Source organism: Chelonia mydas, chromosome 3 (genome assembly GCF_015237465.2).
Source record: "Chelonia mydas isolate rCheMyd1 chromosome 3, rCheMyd1.pri.v2, whole genome shotgun sequence".
NCBI classification, from domain to species: Eukaryota; Metazoa; Chordata; order Testudines; family Cheloniidae; genus Chelonia; species Chelonia mydas.
The window spans coordinates 168,799,178-168,818,622 of record NC_057851.1 but is presented as its reverse complement, the minus strand read 5'-3'; the positions used below and the strand labels follow the sequence as shown (position 1 = coordinate 168,818,622).

General features: G+C 39.8%; 1 protein-coding gene across 2 annotated transcripts in view; it reads right to left on the bottom strand.

The window, feature by feature from the left end:
• CAMKMT (calmodulin-lysine N-methyltransferase) overlaps positions 1–19,445 on the bottom strand; it is a 340,323-nt gene that overhangs the window by 44,232 nt on the left and 276,646 nt on the right. For both annotated transcript variants that reach the window (XM_037895845.1, XM_007060582.4), the window contains exons 4-7: positions 15,214–15,274; positions 12,210–12,264; positions 11,095–11,158; positions 4,842–4,908 (exon numbers count right to left, since the gene is read on the bottom strand). In XM_037895845.1, coding sequence (XP_037751773.1) covers positions 4,842–4,908; positions 11,095–11,158; positions 12,210–12,264; positions 15,214–15,274 — 247 coding nt within the window. The remainder of the gene's footprint in view (positions 1–4,841; positions 4,909–11,094; positions 11,159–12,209; positions 12,265–15,213; positions 15,275–19,445) is intronic.

The window sequence follows — 19,445 nt, the reverse complement described above, 5'->3', positions numbered from 1 at the left end:
AAATAAGGAAAGGAATTTATTTTTCCCTTTCTGTCGTGATTGTAAATCCAATGATATATCTGTGTGTTTTATTTGCAGCTGCTGGACTGTGTGGACAAGGGACAACATGACCAATGAGATCCTGCAAATCAGTGCTGCATCAGACCGTGAATAGAGGACAAATATATCAGGCAGCATAAAGAAGGAAAGATCCAACAGGAGAAAGGCTCAAGAGTCTGAGCAAGAGATGCACCAGGACATTATGGGGCTTCTCAGGCGGCAAACACAGATACTGCACACTCTTGTTGATCTTCAGGTCCAATAATCACAGGCTCGCCTCCCTTTTCAGTTAATGGAGAACTCCAGTTTAGCAGCCCCCTACATCTCCCTAACATTCCACATAGCATCATGCGCTGCATCCTTACCCCTACCACTCCATGCCAGAGGACAGTAAGGAGAATCACAGCTTCGTATACACTGACCTGTGAGAGTCCCTCCCTGCTTTTTGATACAAAACACTGATGCTGTGTTGTCTGTCAAGAGCTGCACCGCTATGCCTGAGATCTGGGGAATGAAGACCTGGCAAGCCAAGCATATCGCCCTGAGTTCCCTAACATTCATATGCAGGGAGAGTTCTGTCTGGGAATAGAGGCCCCAAGTCCTGAGACTGCCAAAGTGGGCTCCCCACCCCAGGTCTGACGCATCTGAGATTAAGGTTACCAACGTATGAGGGGCAGCAAAGGGTACCCCTTTCATTACAGATCCTGAATCTCTCCACCAGGTCAGCGAAGCGAGGACCGGAAGCGGAATCGTGAGTATCCAGTCCAGGAGGTGTCTGCTTAGGGAGTAGACTTAAGCCGGCCACAACTGAAAGAGTCTGAGACTAGCCTTGCATGCTGCACCATGCCACCATGTGATCCAGCAGCTTGAGGCAGACCTGAGCAGTCACTAGTGAGTGGATTGTGACCTTGGAACTCAGGTTCGACACAGCTTGGAAACAGGCTTCCAGTAGGCAGGCGTTGGCCTGGTTTGAATCGAGCACTGCCCCGATGAACTCTATTCTCTGAACCAGGACCAGGGCTGACTTCTGCTCATTTATCAACAGACACAGCATCTGGAAGGTGGCCTGGTACTGTGCTGATGCTGTGCCGCACCTGAGCCTGCAACTGACCTTTGATCAGCCAGTTGTCGAGGTATGGGTAAAGTTGCACACCTCAATGCCTGAGGAAGGCTGCCACCACCGCCATACACTTTGTGAAGACCCAGGGGGCTGCCGATAGACCGGAGGGAAGAGCGGTGAATTGGTAGTTGCGTTGTTCCACTATGAACCTGAGAAATTTTCTATGACCGCGGAAGATAGAGATGTGGAAATAGGCGTCCTTTAAGTCAAGGGTGGCGTACCAGTCTCCTCGATCCAGAGAGGAAATGATGGACCAAAGAGACCATACGAAACCTCAGTTTCTTGAGATATTTGTTGAGACAACACAGGTCCAGGATGGGCTGTAGCCTCCCCCTGCCCCCGCCCCCATGGGCCTTTGGGATTAGGAAACATTGGGTGTAAAACCCCTTCCCTCTCAAGTCTCAAAGAACGTCCTCCACGACACTCACACATAGGAGGGCTTGCATCTCTTAGATGAGAAGCTGCTTGTGAGAAGGGTCCCTGAAGAGGGACAGGGGGTTGGATGAAAACTGAAGGGTGTAACTGATTGTTACTGTACTCAGTACCCAACGGTCTATGACCACACTGGGCTGGAGGGCAACAGGTGGTCCAAAAACAAAAGAGGGGATGGATCCAGTGCTGAGACTGGTATAATGCAGTCAGACATACCTTCAGAAGGCCTGCCTGGACCCACTGGAATATCTTTGAGAGCCCAACTGGGAGGCAGAGGTAGGTGGGAGGGGTTGTCATTTTTTATAACCTTTTCCCTTATTTTTGTAGGGCTCCTACCTTGGAGATGCCATGAACCTGGGATGTTGCTGGGGCCTGGAATGCTTCCTGGAGGCTAGTAGTATGTAAAGGCCTAAGGAATGAAGTGTAACTTTTGTCCTTGAGACCATGGAGCTTCGAGTCTGTCTGATCAGAAAACAAGGAGGAGCCCTCAAAAGGGTGGTCCTGGACAGACTATTGAATCTTTTGAGGAAGGCCAGACGATTGCAGCCACAAACAGCACCTCATGGTGACTGCTGATGCCACAGTCCTAGCTGCTGAGTTGGCCGCATTCAGAGTCGCCTGAAGGGAGATCCTGGACACAGTTTTGCCCTCCTCTAAGATGGCCACAAATTCCGCCCTCGATTCCTGTGGATGGGAGTCTTTAAATTTGGACAGGGAGTCCCAGAGATTAAAATCGTACCTCCCCAGTAGAGCCTGCTGGTTGGAAATACATAGTTGGAGACTGCCCATTGAATAAACCTTCCATCCAGTCTCTTAGCGTCTTTATTTTTGACGTTAACACTCGACTGCCCCATCTTTCCCACTCATTCACCACCAACACAACTGGAGATCCTGGGGGAGGGTGTGAGTAAAGATAGTCAAAACCGCTTGCTGGAATATAGTATTTCTTCTCTGCCCTCTTTGAGGTGGGGGAGCAGAGAAGAAGGGGTCTTCCACAGTATCTTAATGGGCCCTAACACTGTTTCATTTATGGGTAAGGCTACTCTGGAGGGAGCAGCAGCAGCCAGGATGTCAATCAGGCTGTGCGCCGACTCCTTAAGCTCTTTCATCTCCAGACCCAAGTTATCCGTGACTCTTTTCAGGAGGTCCTGGTGGGCCAGGAAGTCGTCTTGAGGGAGCAGGGTACTAGGGCCTACAACCGCCTCATCCAGGGACAATGAGGAGAAGGCCTGCACCAGAAGAGGCCTGCTGGACCTTGTTCCTTTCTAATTCAGTAATGTTAGCTGGTGAGGGTCCTTGAGGGGTCAGCAGGATTGGGAAAGACAGCAGATCCTTCGCTGCCTAAAAGACCTCCAGTGTTGAGGGGGCCAGCAACCATCTGGCCCCACAGTTGCTCCCGGAGTAGGTGGCAGGTCCCCTACTGGACTCGGCACTCTAGGCGGAGTCTGTGGAGCCATCAGTGGCTCAGGAGAGGACAAGTGACCCGACATGGGTCTCACCACACCAGTCCTTCCCTGCCTGTCTCTCTTTGGCACTGAAGAACGCCCTTTCTCGGTGCACTGTTTCTTATGTTTCTTCCTTGGCACTGGGGATGGAGAACGGTTCTGGGAAGAACATGGTGCCGGGGGAGCACTCCACACAAATGCCGAAATACTCGACACTGATTTGGAGCAGCTCAACTCCGAGGCTGGTCTGAGGCCTGCCTCCAAAAGAATGGCTTTCAGTTGAATATCCCTGTCCTTCTTGGTACAGGGTATGAAGTCCCTGCAATTCTGGTACCTCTCTGAGGTAAGACTCCCTCAGACATGTTAGACAGCTAGTGTGCAGGTAACTAACTGCCACCGGCTTGCGGCAAGAGGCATACAGTTTGAAGCCTGGGGACCGGGGCATGCCCAGCCCTGGGGGTGAAAAGTCCCTTGTCAACAGGGACAAATACTATCACTACTATATACACGAACTCTAAAAACTATATACACCAGCTATGATAACTTTACAGAATATGACCGAGAAAGTCCAACCAGTTGGGAAAGAAAAGCCTTGCCACAGCAAGAAGGATAGTTCCAGCAACTGTCATGGGTGGTAAGAAGGAACTGAGGGTGCTAGAGCTGGCCCTATAGATACCACTGATACCACTATGCCCTATGGATACCACTGGAAAATCTATGGCAATTGTGCACATGGTGTGCACACATCTAGCATGGAATGGACATGAGCAAGCACTCAAAGAAAAAACAGTTCTTTAATAGTGCCAAACATTATCTAGCAATTTTGTAATGACATACATCAAAATGTTGTAAGTATTTTAGCTAATCCTCAGAAGACTTCTGTCAGGTAAGTCAATACCACGCACATTTGATAGAGTAAGGGAAATTGAGGCAGAGAGGTTAAGTCCTCTCAGCAGAAGAATTGGCACAATGAAGATTAGAATAGAAGAATTCCTGGAGTAAATTTTTCAACACCACCAAAGTCACTTAGGAACGTAAGTCCTACTGACTTTCAGTAGGTGTGAGGAGGAGTCTTTTGAAAATAAGGCATAGTCTCTTAAATGATTTAGGTGCTTTTGAAAATATTAACCCTTACTCCTTGCCCCACATTCAGCACAAATGACCACGATGCCTCACAACTAGGCAGTTTTCAACCAGTGAACAGCTTTCTAATGCTGAAAGACATATTGTATATTTTAAAAAATTAAAAGGAAGAAAAATAGTATGTCACATGTGGCCAAGATTAATTATATTGTACTCTCTAGTCCAAAATGCAATTCAGTTGAGATAAATATATTTTATGTACTACTATCCCAATTTCAATTCAGATTTTTTTCCAGAGTTCTCAGCATACCTGGAAACACAAACACACACATATATGCAGTCAGCAAAAACTGTACTGTATTATTCATGTATAATTGCTCTTTGCTAAGACTCCTCACAGGTGAGGGCCACATATACATTTGGGGACCACCATGCAGATGTTATGATTATTTATTTATTTATTTTACACCTAGGAGCATAATTCCTTAAATTAAAGGACACAGTCTCGTCCTGAATAGTGGTATGATACCAGAATTCAGGACTAGATGCTTCCTTTAGTGTAATAAATTCCCTTCCCATGAACCGCAAATTACTAGCCTGGATAATTGATACTGTACAGTTATCTTCCTTGCCAATAGAGATATTATAACTCACATTTCTGCATTCACTTCACAGTATAATTTTATACAAACAATTCATCAGCAGCTTTTAAAATATCTTACCAGCTTGATACAGTCTGAGCCTTAAATACTCCTGCATTTTGATTTCTGATGATGATGTCACTTACATCTGTAACATACTTGTTAAGAATCATCCATGAAATTAACATAAAAATAATGATTTAATCAAAAGTACTTCCCCTACCCTAATTGTTAATGTCTTCATAGCGTCTTTGACCTATTAGGTCTTCCATAATCTGTGTTCATAGTGAAGTAATGCATGTATAGCGCTACTGCAGAAGTACTCTGATAGCCCTAGCCAGTAACTCACCAAATTTATCCATGTCCATCCTCTATCCTTTTTTTGGGTCGTTTTAAACAAAGGTCTTTCAGTCCTTATGTATTCGTAAAGCTGACTACGAGTTTAAAACAAAAACAAAAAACAAAAAAAAAGGAAGCAGCAGCAGCACGACCACAATGCCTCTTGGGATACATACTATGAACACAGACCGGTCAGCACAACAGACGATGTGCTGTTTATTTTGCACGGGTTTTTTTTTAACCTTGTTTAGCTTGAGATGTGCAAGTAGCTCACTGGGCAGACACTTCAGGAGCTCAAGACGTTGAATTCCTCCCTGAAACAACACCCAGGCATTTGGCTCCTGGCTGTGATGGTCTGTGTGAAAATGGAGCAGTCAGCAGGAGCACAGTGACGTGTACTCAGTGGAGTTTCTGGTTTGTTGTGAGCAATAGGTGGCACATGGGCTGAAAAAGAGTGTTGTCTTTGCTTCATTCTCAGCCTCTTCCACTCTGGAAACTCAGGACACCGATTTTGATTCCCCCGACCCCCGTAGTCAGTCCCCCGCTAACCAAAACAAGGAGCGGCACTGATTGATTTCAGAAGGAGCTTGACCCAGTCCTCTTTAGTTGGAGGGAGAATCTCCACAACTTAGGACGGTACTTGTGGCTAGTGGTAAAGAGAACTGTTGGAATGAATGGGGGTGGCAAGGTACTGAAATAGTCTTGGGAGGACAAACAAAAATATATCTGAACCTCAATGTATCTGATTCATTCACAAATATGACACAAATATCAATGTTAGGACCTGTCCCTGTTCCTAATGGATACTGGTATCCAGTTCAAAAAGCATTAATCTCCTCTAAAATAACTTCTCACTCTTACAATAACCACTAAAATCAGCATAGCAAAGCAAGACCAGTGCAAGGTGCTCAGATATACAGGGATGTTAGAAATGTCTAATCACACAGGCAGTTTATATGAATGAACCAAAACAATGGTGGCTTTTTTTGTTACATGTCATCATGCTCAGGGTGACCCTAAACCTCTGACTGTCAGAAGCCGGGAAGGGAGGGCGGAGTGAATCACTCCAGCTGCCCTGTTCCATACACTCACCCTGACGCTCTGGTACCGGCCACTGTCGGAGACAGGATACTGGGCTATATGGACCATTGGTCTGACCGTATGGCCATTCTTATGTCATAGAAGAAAGTGGAGAAAATCAAATCAGTGGTACTAAAGAAAGATGTTACTGAAGTTCACATATGTAATTGAATTTTTCAGTGTGAACTTTTCTGCATGCAAATTAAATAATGCTATGTTTTGATGATTAAGAAGTGACTAACTAATATGTCCCCTTATTTCACTTAACTGAAATTACATAATTAACCTACCTAATGATACTGACTATACAGGAATAGATATTTTAGGAAAAATTTCTAAGTGAATAATGTGGAAGTAAAGACAATTGACATTTATTTTGTGTAACAGAAAATCAAAAAACTGTTGACCGAAGAGTGTTATAAATTAACCACCCCACAGTCTGGACACACTGTTTGAAGTGTTTCCATGGCATTCAATGGAATCCCATGAGGTACAGCACGTACCTGTAGAGTAAAAGAAGGGCATGACTAATCTCATAAGCAGAACATGTTATTTTGTTAGTAGAGATAACACAGCTGATAAATTAGCCTCAGTGCAGTAAATTTATATAATTCTGAAAAAACTATTAATAATTTTAGTAAACATTTTAACATTATGTATTTTAAATACATATACAAACCCATATCTTAAGACATTCAGGCTGAACTTGGCCTTTATAACCTAGATTTATCATGATTGTTGAGAGATCCATACACTTCATTATTATTTATTATTTTAATGGTCATTACAGTGTACTGTGTCAGCACTTTGTATTACTGATACTTTCAGGCACTGAAGCTTGTCACACAATTCTAGATAGAGTAGTTCACGTCATCAGTGCACAGTGAGAAATAGAGCTAAAACTGGAAGGTACATTACATTAATGAATCAGCTGGCTACTTTTCTTAGAAATGGGCCTGATCTGTGGATCTGGAAATTCTGAGCTGATTCCGAACTTTCCAAGTGTTTTAGGAGGTTCGCATTTGGTGTTCTGGTTTGGATTCATCATAGAAATATGGCCCAAGCTGCAAAATACAGATTGAGATCAATATCACCCCAAAGTTTAAAAAGGGGCTTAGATCCGATGACCCAGTTCAGGTCCCTCTTTAACTTTCCCTTGAAAGATCTAATCCTTTCTCTTTTTATATTATCTTTATTTATAGAATTAAAAAGGAACTTTAATTAGACAACTACACTCATACTAAATTAAGGATAAACTTCTGACTGAAGCTGACAAAAGCAAGGAAATCTGTCTTTACATTACCAGGTTGTACCCACGTTCTCCACATAATTATATGTTATGACAGGGGTGGCCAACCTCTGGCTCCACATGCAGCTCTACAGAAGTTAATATGCGGCTCCTTATATAGGCACCAACTCTGGGGCTGTAGCTACAGGCGCCAACTTTCCAGTGTGCCAGGGGGTGCTCACTGCTCAACCCCTGGCTCTGCCATAGGTCCTGCCCCCACTCCACTCCTTCCCGCCCCCTCCCCTGAGCCTGCCGTGCTCTCGCTCCTCCCCCCCCCAAAGCCTCCTGCACACCAGGAAACAGCTGATCGGGAGGTGTGGGGAGGGAGGGGGAGGCGCTGACTGGCAGGGCTGCCGGTGGGTGGGACGTGCTGGGAGCCAGGGGAGCTGATCGGGGGGCTGCTGACATATTACTGTGGCTCTTTGGCAACGTACATTGGTAAATTCTGGCTCCTTCTCAGGCTCAGGTTGGCCACCCCTGTGTTATGATCTATTACACAATTTAGAGCTACCTGTGATAAGCACAATGGATGAAACCTTTTAAATGAGTTAATTGTATATGTCAGAGGATCATTTAGGATTTTAAAAATTCTCAGCACCTCATATCATAAGCTCATTTATCACTTTAAATATATTTTGATATAAAAGTGGATAATACTTCAAATGTACATGTATGGTGAAGAGTGACAGACCAACACCTTTGTTTAATTTTAAGGAAGTTAGTCACGTAATAGTCTAATAACATATGAATATACTATGCTAATATAAGCATTCACAATATATGGAGTGAATTCCTCATCTACCAGCCAAAAACAGACATGTAACAGTTTGGAAAATAATATGAATGGTGTCAAAAATTAAAAGAAAAATCAGATCCTCAAAAGCTTAAGAATACACAAAGCAAGGCAGTTAGTTACGCTCACTGAATTGCAATAACAACAACAACAACAATAATTATGATGATGATGATAATACAAAGGCAGATACTCAGATGCAATGCACTATTGCCAGGTCGATTTTCAATTACATTTCACTGATGTATTCATTTGTTTCTTAATGTGCTCATCTTGCCCATTAGGAATAATTAGCAGGCTTGCTTGGTGATTTCCTGGTTTCTGACAGTGATTTTTTTTTCTTTTTGTTGACAACCACTTTTACTTTTTGGAAAGTAATTTTTGGATATTATAGTATGACTGCCATGTAATTTAAAATTCCTAAGAAATTTAAAGGGAAGATGTAAACAGTAATTTTTAAAATAAGGTTATTTTAATCAATAATACCTCAATAATAAAGCAAAATACTAGACATTAACCATTCCTGAAGAGCAGAATCCAGAAAAGGAAACAATAATTTAGCAATGTTAATATAATTTGGTACAATAATTACTAAAATATACCAAAACTATCATAAAAGTTATGAGAAATAAATCATTACTTTTGGTAATTTTGGACATTTGGGGCTAGATTTTGTTCTCAGTTACTCCAATAGAAATCCCCTGATTTCAGTGGGGATGGCATGGATGTAACAGATCAGAATTTTGTCTATAATTGTTTTATAGTTAGTTACTATAGCAAAGAATGCAAAAATAAAATTACCATAAGACAGAACATAAAACTACCAGTGAAGTCCATTAAAATACATAACATTCAGCATACATTTTATTACGCACTCTTTCAAGAGCACATTCCACCTACACGGTAAAGTTTTAAATCCGCTTCACTTGGGCACCCTGCTATATTAAAGACATTGTAAAATGCAGTACACTAGGAGCACTTTGAAGGCTGAGCTCCAGAGTACCGACTGTTTAAATGGGGCGGGGGGCGGGGGGGAACTTTTGAGAAGATTTCAGCAAGCACTTCTCTGAAAGGCTAACAGAGTCAGTACAGACTTTAAGCCGTCTTGTAGGATTTTAGAAAATATAAGGTATTTCCAAGAAAAAGTGTGGGCACTTAACTTCCTTGATTAGGTGATATTAGCTGTTATCCTTTTGAGGAACAAAAAACACTTTGATCATTTAATTCAATGCAATGAGTGAATGTTTTAGCACATATCCGTTCATACCCTTGATGCAGAAGACTTCAACAATTTCGTAAAAGTTCAGATGTACTTACAGGATCTGTTAAATGAGATATTTGCAGAGGTGATTATTACTAAAACCAAACTGAAACTCTTCATGGTATAAGGTTTTTTTTTTTGTTAACTAGCCATACTTTTGTCAAACATCAACTTATTTTGCTATGTTGGTTTTGAAAACCTTTTTCCCCCTCATATTTTTTATTTCCACAATGACACATGGCTAGAAGTGTGATATAATACAGTTACATGAAACAACACAGGACACTGCAATTGCCCGGCATCAGATCACTAATGTAAACATTTAGAATTTAGAAACAATCTAGGATTCATAACTAAAACCCTCCATTTTTGAGAAAAGGGGCATTTTTATGGAGCATTTTTCAAGTTGTAAAGGAAATGATTTGTGATTGGCTGTTATTCTCCATGAAATTGTTGAAGTATTTTAGGCAATTATAGCTGGCTGAGTTACCTCTGAGAACATAAGTGTTTCTAAAGGCTGCTGGCTAATATTCTTGCACTGCCATGTCTCCCATTTTAACAACCTTACATAATTGCAAATTTCATTTTTTTAAATAATCCACAACAGAGTTTAACTTAATGAAAAAATAAGTACTCATTATGCTAGTGTTCACATACATACAAATCATAAATCTAAATAATTGTGACATTGCAGTGGCCAAAAATTGAACAACTATTCTTCCTGCAAAAGCAAATTTAAAGATCACCAAGGAAAAAAAGCACAGAGATACCTTCCACTTTATCCTCTCAGTTTCTAACAGATATTAATATTCACTATATACATCAGTTCTTCTACTACTGTAGACATATAATGTGGCCACAAATCATGCTCACTTTCTCTCTCACTTAGCCAAAGGACAGTTCAATTTTCTGAATTCTGTGTACATATTAGTATGGCATAATAATGATTTATTCTAATATAATATAAGAAATATAATAAAATAGTACATAGAGGAGAGTGGTTTTATAACCTTACATTAAGATAAATAATGCCAAACTGATAATTGATTAAATAGAGTATGTGGATAATGTATAGGTAGTTATAAGTTAGTTGTAGTAATGGTACTGTGCATGTAATAGTATATACTGTGAATACTATGAAAATATATCTATTTTGGACATATTGTAAATGGTTAATATATGAAAGCATGTTCGGTACAAAAAATCTAGCAAAAAGAATAAATGTTGAGAGGGAGTTAATTATTTGGTTTACTGCTGTACTTTCGATAACATGGAACATTAAAAAATGGATTCTCTGAACACTTAACCATTAGACAAATATATATCACTGTACTTGCTGCTTTCTCTCTACCAACATGTATTTTTTTTTTAATCCAAGAAGAAAGTGTGGAATTTATTATAGGGAAAATTTTAGTTTCATTCAAGAAATGTTATATCTTTCTGGTTTTTAATTACTCATGGTGGAGACTTTTTTTTTAATATACCCCATGCTGTCTTTCTTTATATCAATTGTTACTCAGCCAGTAAAAAGGAATGAGCACAACAAACCAGTTTTCTATCTGAATAAGGATACTTTTGATGGCCTTTTCATTTCCATCAGTTAACAGAACTTCTTTGACATCTGCAGAAATAGCAACCTGAAAAAAAGAGCACAGCAAACAATGAGCAAATATGCTTGTCTGTGTGGAAGTGAAGACAGGAGTGACAAGCCTTCAGTATCATGCTTCCTCACCTATTTCTCTGTAACAATCTTCAATCTTTTTTCATTTTATGTCTGCATTATTTTAATCATTCAATCAAATCAGTCAATACTTTTATCATTCCATTTGCGGGAGCCTCTATCTTGCTATCATTCTGTTCCGTAATTGCATTGTGACAGCGGATGATGGTATTCTGAGAGGCTTTCATTTGCGGGCTTCTGTTTATCTAGTAGAGCCATCATACAAGGCTGTCACTCTGCCTTTCAGCTTGCTTCTGTCTGACTGCCTGATGCCCTTCATATAACTTTGCATTGCAGGCAGATGGCTTTGTAAGGGTAATTTTTTTGTGAGCTTTGACATGCTCGCACATTGGGCTGTAACCTCGACACATTGTATAAGAGCGACAGGTTTGTCAAATGCCAATCAGTGTAACAATATGCTTTTATTTGTAGAGACATAAAAACTTGTCTAATGCACTGCACTGCTACATAATATCTCCTGAATACATGACTCAGAACCCAGAGAATGGTGAACGACGCTCCTGAATGGCCAATCTAATTCAAAAGAATCTAATTACTGAGAGCTCTGGATCATGTTTGTTGGTGTAATAATGCAGGCAAAACATTAGCAGCTATATCATGGTGCTCCAACTGTGATTCGCCAGGCTATTCCTGTATCTTAGCAAATGGGACTATACTCTGGAAAAAAAAAATGCTTCATCTATGGCAATGAAAGACAGACCGTACACGGCCTGGAATGTCACAACAAGAGATATTGACTACACTGAGGTAAAATGTTTCTGCTCATCGAGGCAACCATAAAATCAATATGATACGAAAGCAAGTCAATCTAGAAGGTCTCTCAAGACTCTGCAGCTTGACTGCAGCTGATGCTGTTGACAGTTCTCTGACCCAGCAGTTGGAGGCACTGGAACATTTTTTCTTTTGTTCCTCCCTCTGAATGGGATTGGAATTGAGAAAAGACCTACCATGAGCCCAGCCAAGCATGTCATGCCACCCCCTAGCTCACACACAGCAAGGTCCCTGAAAGAGAGAAAGGAAATGGTAGAACCCATACAAATTAGATGAAAATGGTCAGAGAGACATATATGTTACAAGAACAAATTGCCATCTGCAGTACGAACTGAGCTACCAGGAAGTTGTAGAGACACGACTAGGCTACCTCATGTCGTTTGCGTTTTAAAAATAATTATGAAATAGAAAAGTCACAAAGCAGGCAAATCAGTAGGGGTTCCCTCATTAGTGTTCAGTGCAACATTACCACCGCTGAGCTGAAAAATCTGAGAAGGTTCCCTTTTTTCCCCTTGTCAATGGCGCTGTCTTTTAGAACTAAACTAGCTAGAGTAGCGAAAGATAATTGTTAGGAAAGGATAACATTGTTAATCCACATTCATTCTTTCAAAAACAGTTAGACAAGTAAATGGGGAAATTAATATTATTTATATCTATATATAGACATATCGAGAAAATTCTTTATATTTTGAAAAAAAAATACAACAAATTTTAAAACAAGCCACATACCTTAAATGTGAAGTATTTAGATTTCTCAAGTAGCACTTAAATTGCAAGTGCTATACAAACAATACTCTTAGAAACAACACTGGAACAATGTACAGTTAAACCACTGAAAATTAAGGTGAGGTAATGTCAAGAGCCTAATCTGAACCCAGAAAAGCAAGAGAACTCAGAATTAAGGCTCAGTATCTGCTGTGACATGCTTTTCTTAAATTAGCCTATTGTGCACCAGCATTACCAATAATAATAACACATGTGCTATATATATGGATGAAATATACGTTAGTGTGGAGGACCTGCATGATGGGAGCTGCATGGGGGGAGCCATCAATAGAATGTTCACATTAGCGCTGTCTCCAAACCGATGGCATGCTGGCGAGGGGGGCAGAGGTGACTGTGCGCTGACATCACCTAGGCCAGCATATAGGGCAGCGTTGAGGGTGGGATCATGGGATTTCCAATTACACCTACGGCAAGTGATTATAGCTGGTAGAAAATTTTCCACTGAAACATTTTTTGACAGAAAATGGCTTTTCAATTAAATGGATATTTTTTTTTGAAAAAATGAAAACCCTGAAATTTTTTGATGAAAACAACAAAAATAGATTTGTTTTAATTCAATTTTTGGTGGGGAAAAATAATTTCCCAACAGACACTACAAGTGATTTTTAGGGACTGTGTCCATTAGGCCAGGCCACATAGATCTCTCTGCTGCATCCCACACACTGAAATCCAATCTGGGAATGGGATGGATTTGTTTCCCTTAGACCTTACACACTTCACTTGCATAAAGACCACTGGTTTTATGGAAGTGATGTAAATGTCACTCTATAAAATATAAACATACCTGGGATCCCAAACAATGCCTAAACATAAAAAGGAAAATTAAAAACAGAGATGGTCTGCAGCTTAGACTCTGAATTTATTTGTATTTCATGTATTTCATTTTATAGAAATCTTACAAGAATGTTTTTAATTTTATTTCAATCTTATAAGATTATTTTCTCACACTTTTTTCTTTAGGTTTAGGGTTTTTAACGAGTAGTGATTAATGAAAAAATGTACAATCCACATTTTGCATTTAATAGTTATTATCCTTTACAGCAATCACAATTCAGTATGTCCCCAATGAATTTTAAAAAAAGGGTATTATTGAACCAATAATTTAAATGCATATTATATGTGTGTGTGTATGTATATATATAAGAGAATTTATTCAAACATGCATGCTGAGGATTAACAGCTCTTTTGGAACCAGTCAAGTAAATACAGATTTGGTGATTTTTATAAAATTCAAATTAAAACCTATATGGAAAACCTATCAACTCTGAGTTTACTGCACAGTAGGTCTGATCCTGACAAGAGATGACTAGGTGGAACTGCCATTGGCTTTAATGGAAGTTTTGATTGCTCAGCAGCTCTGAGTACTACACCCAGACTTTTGTAGGGACTTTGGTAGAGACAGCTTTTTAAAAAATGGAATACAGTGATCCACAGTGCACGCCCACAGCTGTACCTTGTGTGCAGCATGGATCAGTAACAGGCAACCTGGGGGACAAGTACTGCCTGAACCAGGCATTGGTGGAAAGTGACCCTCTGGGGCTAGTGACAGAGGAAGCCTTTATGCCAGGTTGGGGGACAGAGTGGAGAAGCTCTGTTGCTACTACTGTGGTATCAAAGCTGAAATAACCTCTTCAGGTCTTGCACTGCCTTATGAAGGCCAGGGTTAATGATTGGTGAATATAAGCAGTAGTAAATCCATTAGCTTTGCTCCTGCCTGTCTCCACCTGACCCTCAAAGAACAGTTGTTCACAACTGTGTTGGGAGCTTGTGTGCAGATGGACTCCACCTACAACCCAAACCCTACACCATTGCTCCTCTACAATGGAACTGCAGGGATTCACTGAGCACAGGGCCCTCTTTGTCCCCAGAAGAGTGGAAAGAATTTAGGGCTTGATTTATTTTTTTGTTACTGTAAGAGTGGCTAGCAAATGTTTGATAGGCATGTTATATAAATATGGGAAAAAATAAATACATAAAATGCAGAATGACTCAAAAATGGGGTACACGTGCATCACTATATAATATGAATATGATGTACTTTATCAGATAATACTTTTCTTGCTTTCCCAACAGAAATCAGTTTAAAGAGTGTCTTTTACTTTTCCTGACCTTCACAATCAGTAATGATCGATCGAAGCTTCACTTTTGTTTCCCAAAAATCAAAGTGGAATAAAACGCCTTGAGTGGAAATCAAAAGTCTTTGACATATAGCAAAAAGCTTGCTGTGCAATATTAATACCCAAAGGCAGCTCAAAATTCTTTGTTAAGAGCAACATGCTTTCACCTTGAACTCTTTAAATTTAATCTTAAGATTTAAATCATAGCAATCTTTACCATGTAGATACAATAAAACTAACAGATTGGAAAGCATCTTTTATGTTCAATTCTGTGTACCTGAACATTTGATTGTGCTTGAGGCAGTAGTAAGCTAGCACCTCTTCAGAAGGCCAGATACCTATAAAACATAAAGATATTTGCTTTTTTAGAATAAAAAAAGGTGTCTTCTGAAAGGTATCATTAATATTTAATAGCTGTTGGTTAGATCTGTACCAAACCAATCTTTTATTGGATTTATTTTATTTTATTTTTAAAATATGCTACAGTATCAGAGAATAAAGAAAAGACAAGACTTACAATAGCAATGCTTCTAAGGCTCTGTCTACACTACCCACCTTTTAGCGACACAGCTGTGCCACGATAGCCATGCCACTAAAAGGCGCGCAGTGTAGCTGCTGTTTGTCAGCATGAGAGAGTTCTCCTGCCAACAAAAAACTTCTACCCCCAACGAGCGGCAGGAGCTTTGTCAGCAAGAGAGCACTCCTGCCAACAAAGCGCTGTTCACACCGGTGCTTTTCGTCGGTAAAACTTTTGTCGTTCGGGCGTGTTTTTTTAACACCCTTGAAAGACAAAAGTTTTGCCAACAAAGTTCCAGTATAGGCAAAGCCTAAGACCCCCAGCAACAGATTTTATATGGACATTGGCAGGCTAATCCATAGCTGTCTACTTGTTTCAAAATTAGGCACCAGCTTCAATATTATAAACATGAAATACAATCAAATTCTAAGAAATATCAGTTTTATACCATATATTTGACATTTTCAGCCTCAGTAACTATTGGTAGGCAACAACTCAATAGATTCATAGAGTTTAAGGCCAGAAGGGACCATAAAATCATCGTCTGACCTCCTGTATATCACAGGCCATTCAGTTTCATCCAATTCCTCCTGTATTGAGCCAATAACTTGTTTGACTAAAGCATCTCTTCCAGAAAGGCATCCCAACTTGATACGAAGACCTCAAAAGATGAAGAATCCACCATTTCCCTGATAGTCTGCTCCAGTGATTAATCATTCTCACTGTTCAAAGTGTATGTCTAATTTCTAATCTGAGTTTGTCTGGCTTCAGCTTCCAGTCACTGATTCTCGTTATGCCTTTCTGCATTAGATTAAAGAGTCCTTTAGTACCCTGTATTTCCTCCCCATGAAGGTACTTATACACTGTTCTCAAGTCACCTTTCAATCTTCTATTTCATAAGTGAAACAGATTGAGCTCTTTAAGTCTCTCACTGTAAAGTATTTTCTTCAGTCCTTGAATCATTTTTGTGGCTCTTTTCTGCACCCCCTCCATTTTTCAATTTCCTTTTTAAGGCATGAACACCACAAGTGGATGCAATATTTCAGTACTGGTCTCACCAAAGCCTTAAAAAGGAGGTAAAATCATTCCCAAATTTCTATTTATTACTCCCATTTTTAAATCCAAAAAAGAATAGAGAATAACTTCTAACTTTTTCAGCTGAATTATATTCAGTTATGAAATGTGCAGTGACTCTGAGGAAAAGTTATATTTGTGTGTTTTTTCCTTCATTATTATTGGTAGTGAAAGAACACTCCTATATATCAATTCGTACATCACAGCTTGGGATGGCCTGCTAGCTCAATGGATAGCACAATGACTTTCCATGAGAGTGACCTGGCTTCAGAAGCAAACTATGGACACTTGTGCCTGTTTGGAACTAAGAACTTCATAGATCATATACTCTTATCTGCTGGGGAGGTAAACGGGAAGAGGAAGTTTATGCCTAAGTTTTGTTCATTCCTACAGGCCACTAAAAGTGACACTGCAGTCTCAGAGGACTACAGTGAAAGTCTATAATTCAAAGCTACCATAAGCAAAGAGGTGGGGTGACACTTGAAAATAGGCAGCCTGAAATTAAAAAGGTAGAAAGACCCAAAGTTCCTATTTTTGGATAAGACTTCCAGAAAAGGGTTCCACTCTCTAAAAAAAGACCCAATCAATTCTTAGAGACAGTATAAAGGTTATTCAACAAATAGCAACTTGTGATATTTCAATAGTGCATAAACTTTTTCTATTTCCTCATTTCAAAGTTCCCTGAAACTAGGAAATGACCTGAAGAAGGGAACACAATAAGTAATATTGCCATTACAAAGTCCCAGTAATTCTCCCTAGCAAATGTCTAAATAGTTTGAAATAACCACATTGTAATAATTCTGTGGCTACACATACTATACAGTCATCATATTCCACACATTTCAGTACTTGTTGTAGTAATAGGACTTATATGTCCCCCGTGGGCCAGTTCCAATCAGCAGGATGCAGTGATACACATTTTCATTAGACAGTACATTATATACTCCCAGGCCAGGCAAAGCAGTAAACCTCAGATACGGGAGAATGAAGATTTCAGAACCAACCATCAGATGCCAATTGTAATGATTCCATAACTTTAACATTTTCAGGTATTTTGCACAGTGTGTATGAACTTTTGGTCATTAATAGCAATTGAACTCTGAACCTTCTAATAAAAAAACCCAAGGTCCCCATAACATGGGTCAATTATTATTATTATTTATTATTTCTTAAGCACCAAAACAATGGGCTCAGTGACATATAGGACACAAAGCAACGCACAGTCCATGCCTTTTGCAGCTTACAATGTCAACAGACAACAAAGATCAGACATAAACCCACAATGGGAAACCTACAAGATGGTGCTAACTTACAGTGTTTCTTAGCTATAGGAGACTCTCCATTAGCTATATTAGCATTGGGGTTCATATCCTTGATGGGCTGCAGTCAACAGAGACAAACAATCACATACATATCTCAAAAAGAAAAGGAGTACTTGTGGCACCTTAGAGACTACCAATTTATTTGAGCATAAGCTTTCGTGAGCTACAGCTCACTTCATCGGATGCATCGAGTTTTTTCATGCAGTTGATAGATTTCCACTCCATACAGCTAAATGCAGTGCCTTGCATCCGATGAAGTGAGCTGTAGCTCATGAAAGCTTATGCTCAAATAAATTGGTTAGTCTCTAAGGTGCCACAAGTACTCCTTTTCTTTTTGCGAATACAGACTAACACGGCTGTTACTCTGAAACCTGACATACATATCTGAATAAGTTTGATATTCCATCCAGTAGAAGGCAGTGGTACATATACACATTATCTAGTATGTTAAAACAGATTCAAATACTGGCAGGGTAAACTCAGGGCTTGTCTACACAGTACCACAGTGTGGACTGTGGGGTGTGAATGACAAAGCATGCCAAAGAGTTGCACTCTAACTACACTGTAATGTAACCCTGTTAGAAAGAGAACTACCTTAATGTGAACTGGATACCTTTTAGTTCATGTCTGCAGCATCCACACAGGGCAGTTAGAGCACAAATCTTTGGTGTGCTCTGCAATTCACACCTCCTATAGTCCTCATGAGAGCGCAGTATAGACATAGACTTAGTCCTTCCACCCTTCTGAAGGATCCAGTCAGATAAAGCGAGTATAAAACTTACTATGTATGTGGATCTTTCAGATCATATATTTTGAAAAATCCTTCAGTTCTTCAAAGTCATAAAAGATATCATAACTCATTTTATAAGAATGGAGTTTTGCCCCATAGTGTTCTTGGCCAACACGTCCCCTTCTCTAAATCACTGTGCAGCCTGACTGTCATCCCCAAGAGCAACCCAGTCCATTCAATTGCTACCCTCAGTTTCCCACAGGTTGCTACTCTTGCTTTGTGTTTTATATATATAAAGAAATATATAGGCCAAAACTTGAAAGAATTGTTCAGTTTCCTCCGTCAAAGCTGTCAGTGAAGACTAACAGCCAAATCCTTAAGGTTGCTGAGTACCTATGAAAGTTTTCCCAGTGTGAGGAATGAATAAATACCTAGCAAGGCCTTCAGGATTTGGCCTGTAGTTTGTGAGCCATTTCTGAATAAAAAAAGATCAGATATGTACAATTTAATATTTTAATTAGTGTTGGTTCACATACGTACCAAAAGCATTGAAGGAACATTATTATTTGTCAAGTTCACTGTAATTTAGATTTACATGGTGTCTGAAAATCTGCTATTTTTCTAAGATACACCAAGGGTTAAAATCAAATATTCATACACAATTACCCGTTTCTCAGCAATATGTACACTAAGTATGCTAGAGGATTTTCTCTGTGGTTTTTTTTGAGCATTGAAATATGTTAAAATGACAGATTTTACATTAAATATAATAACTATTTAAATATTTAAGTGAATAATATAAGAATGTTTCAGTTTACAACTGATAGGCGTGTACTCAAGCAATAACAGTGGTTTCTGGTGTTTAG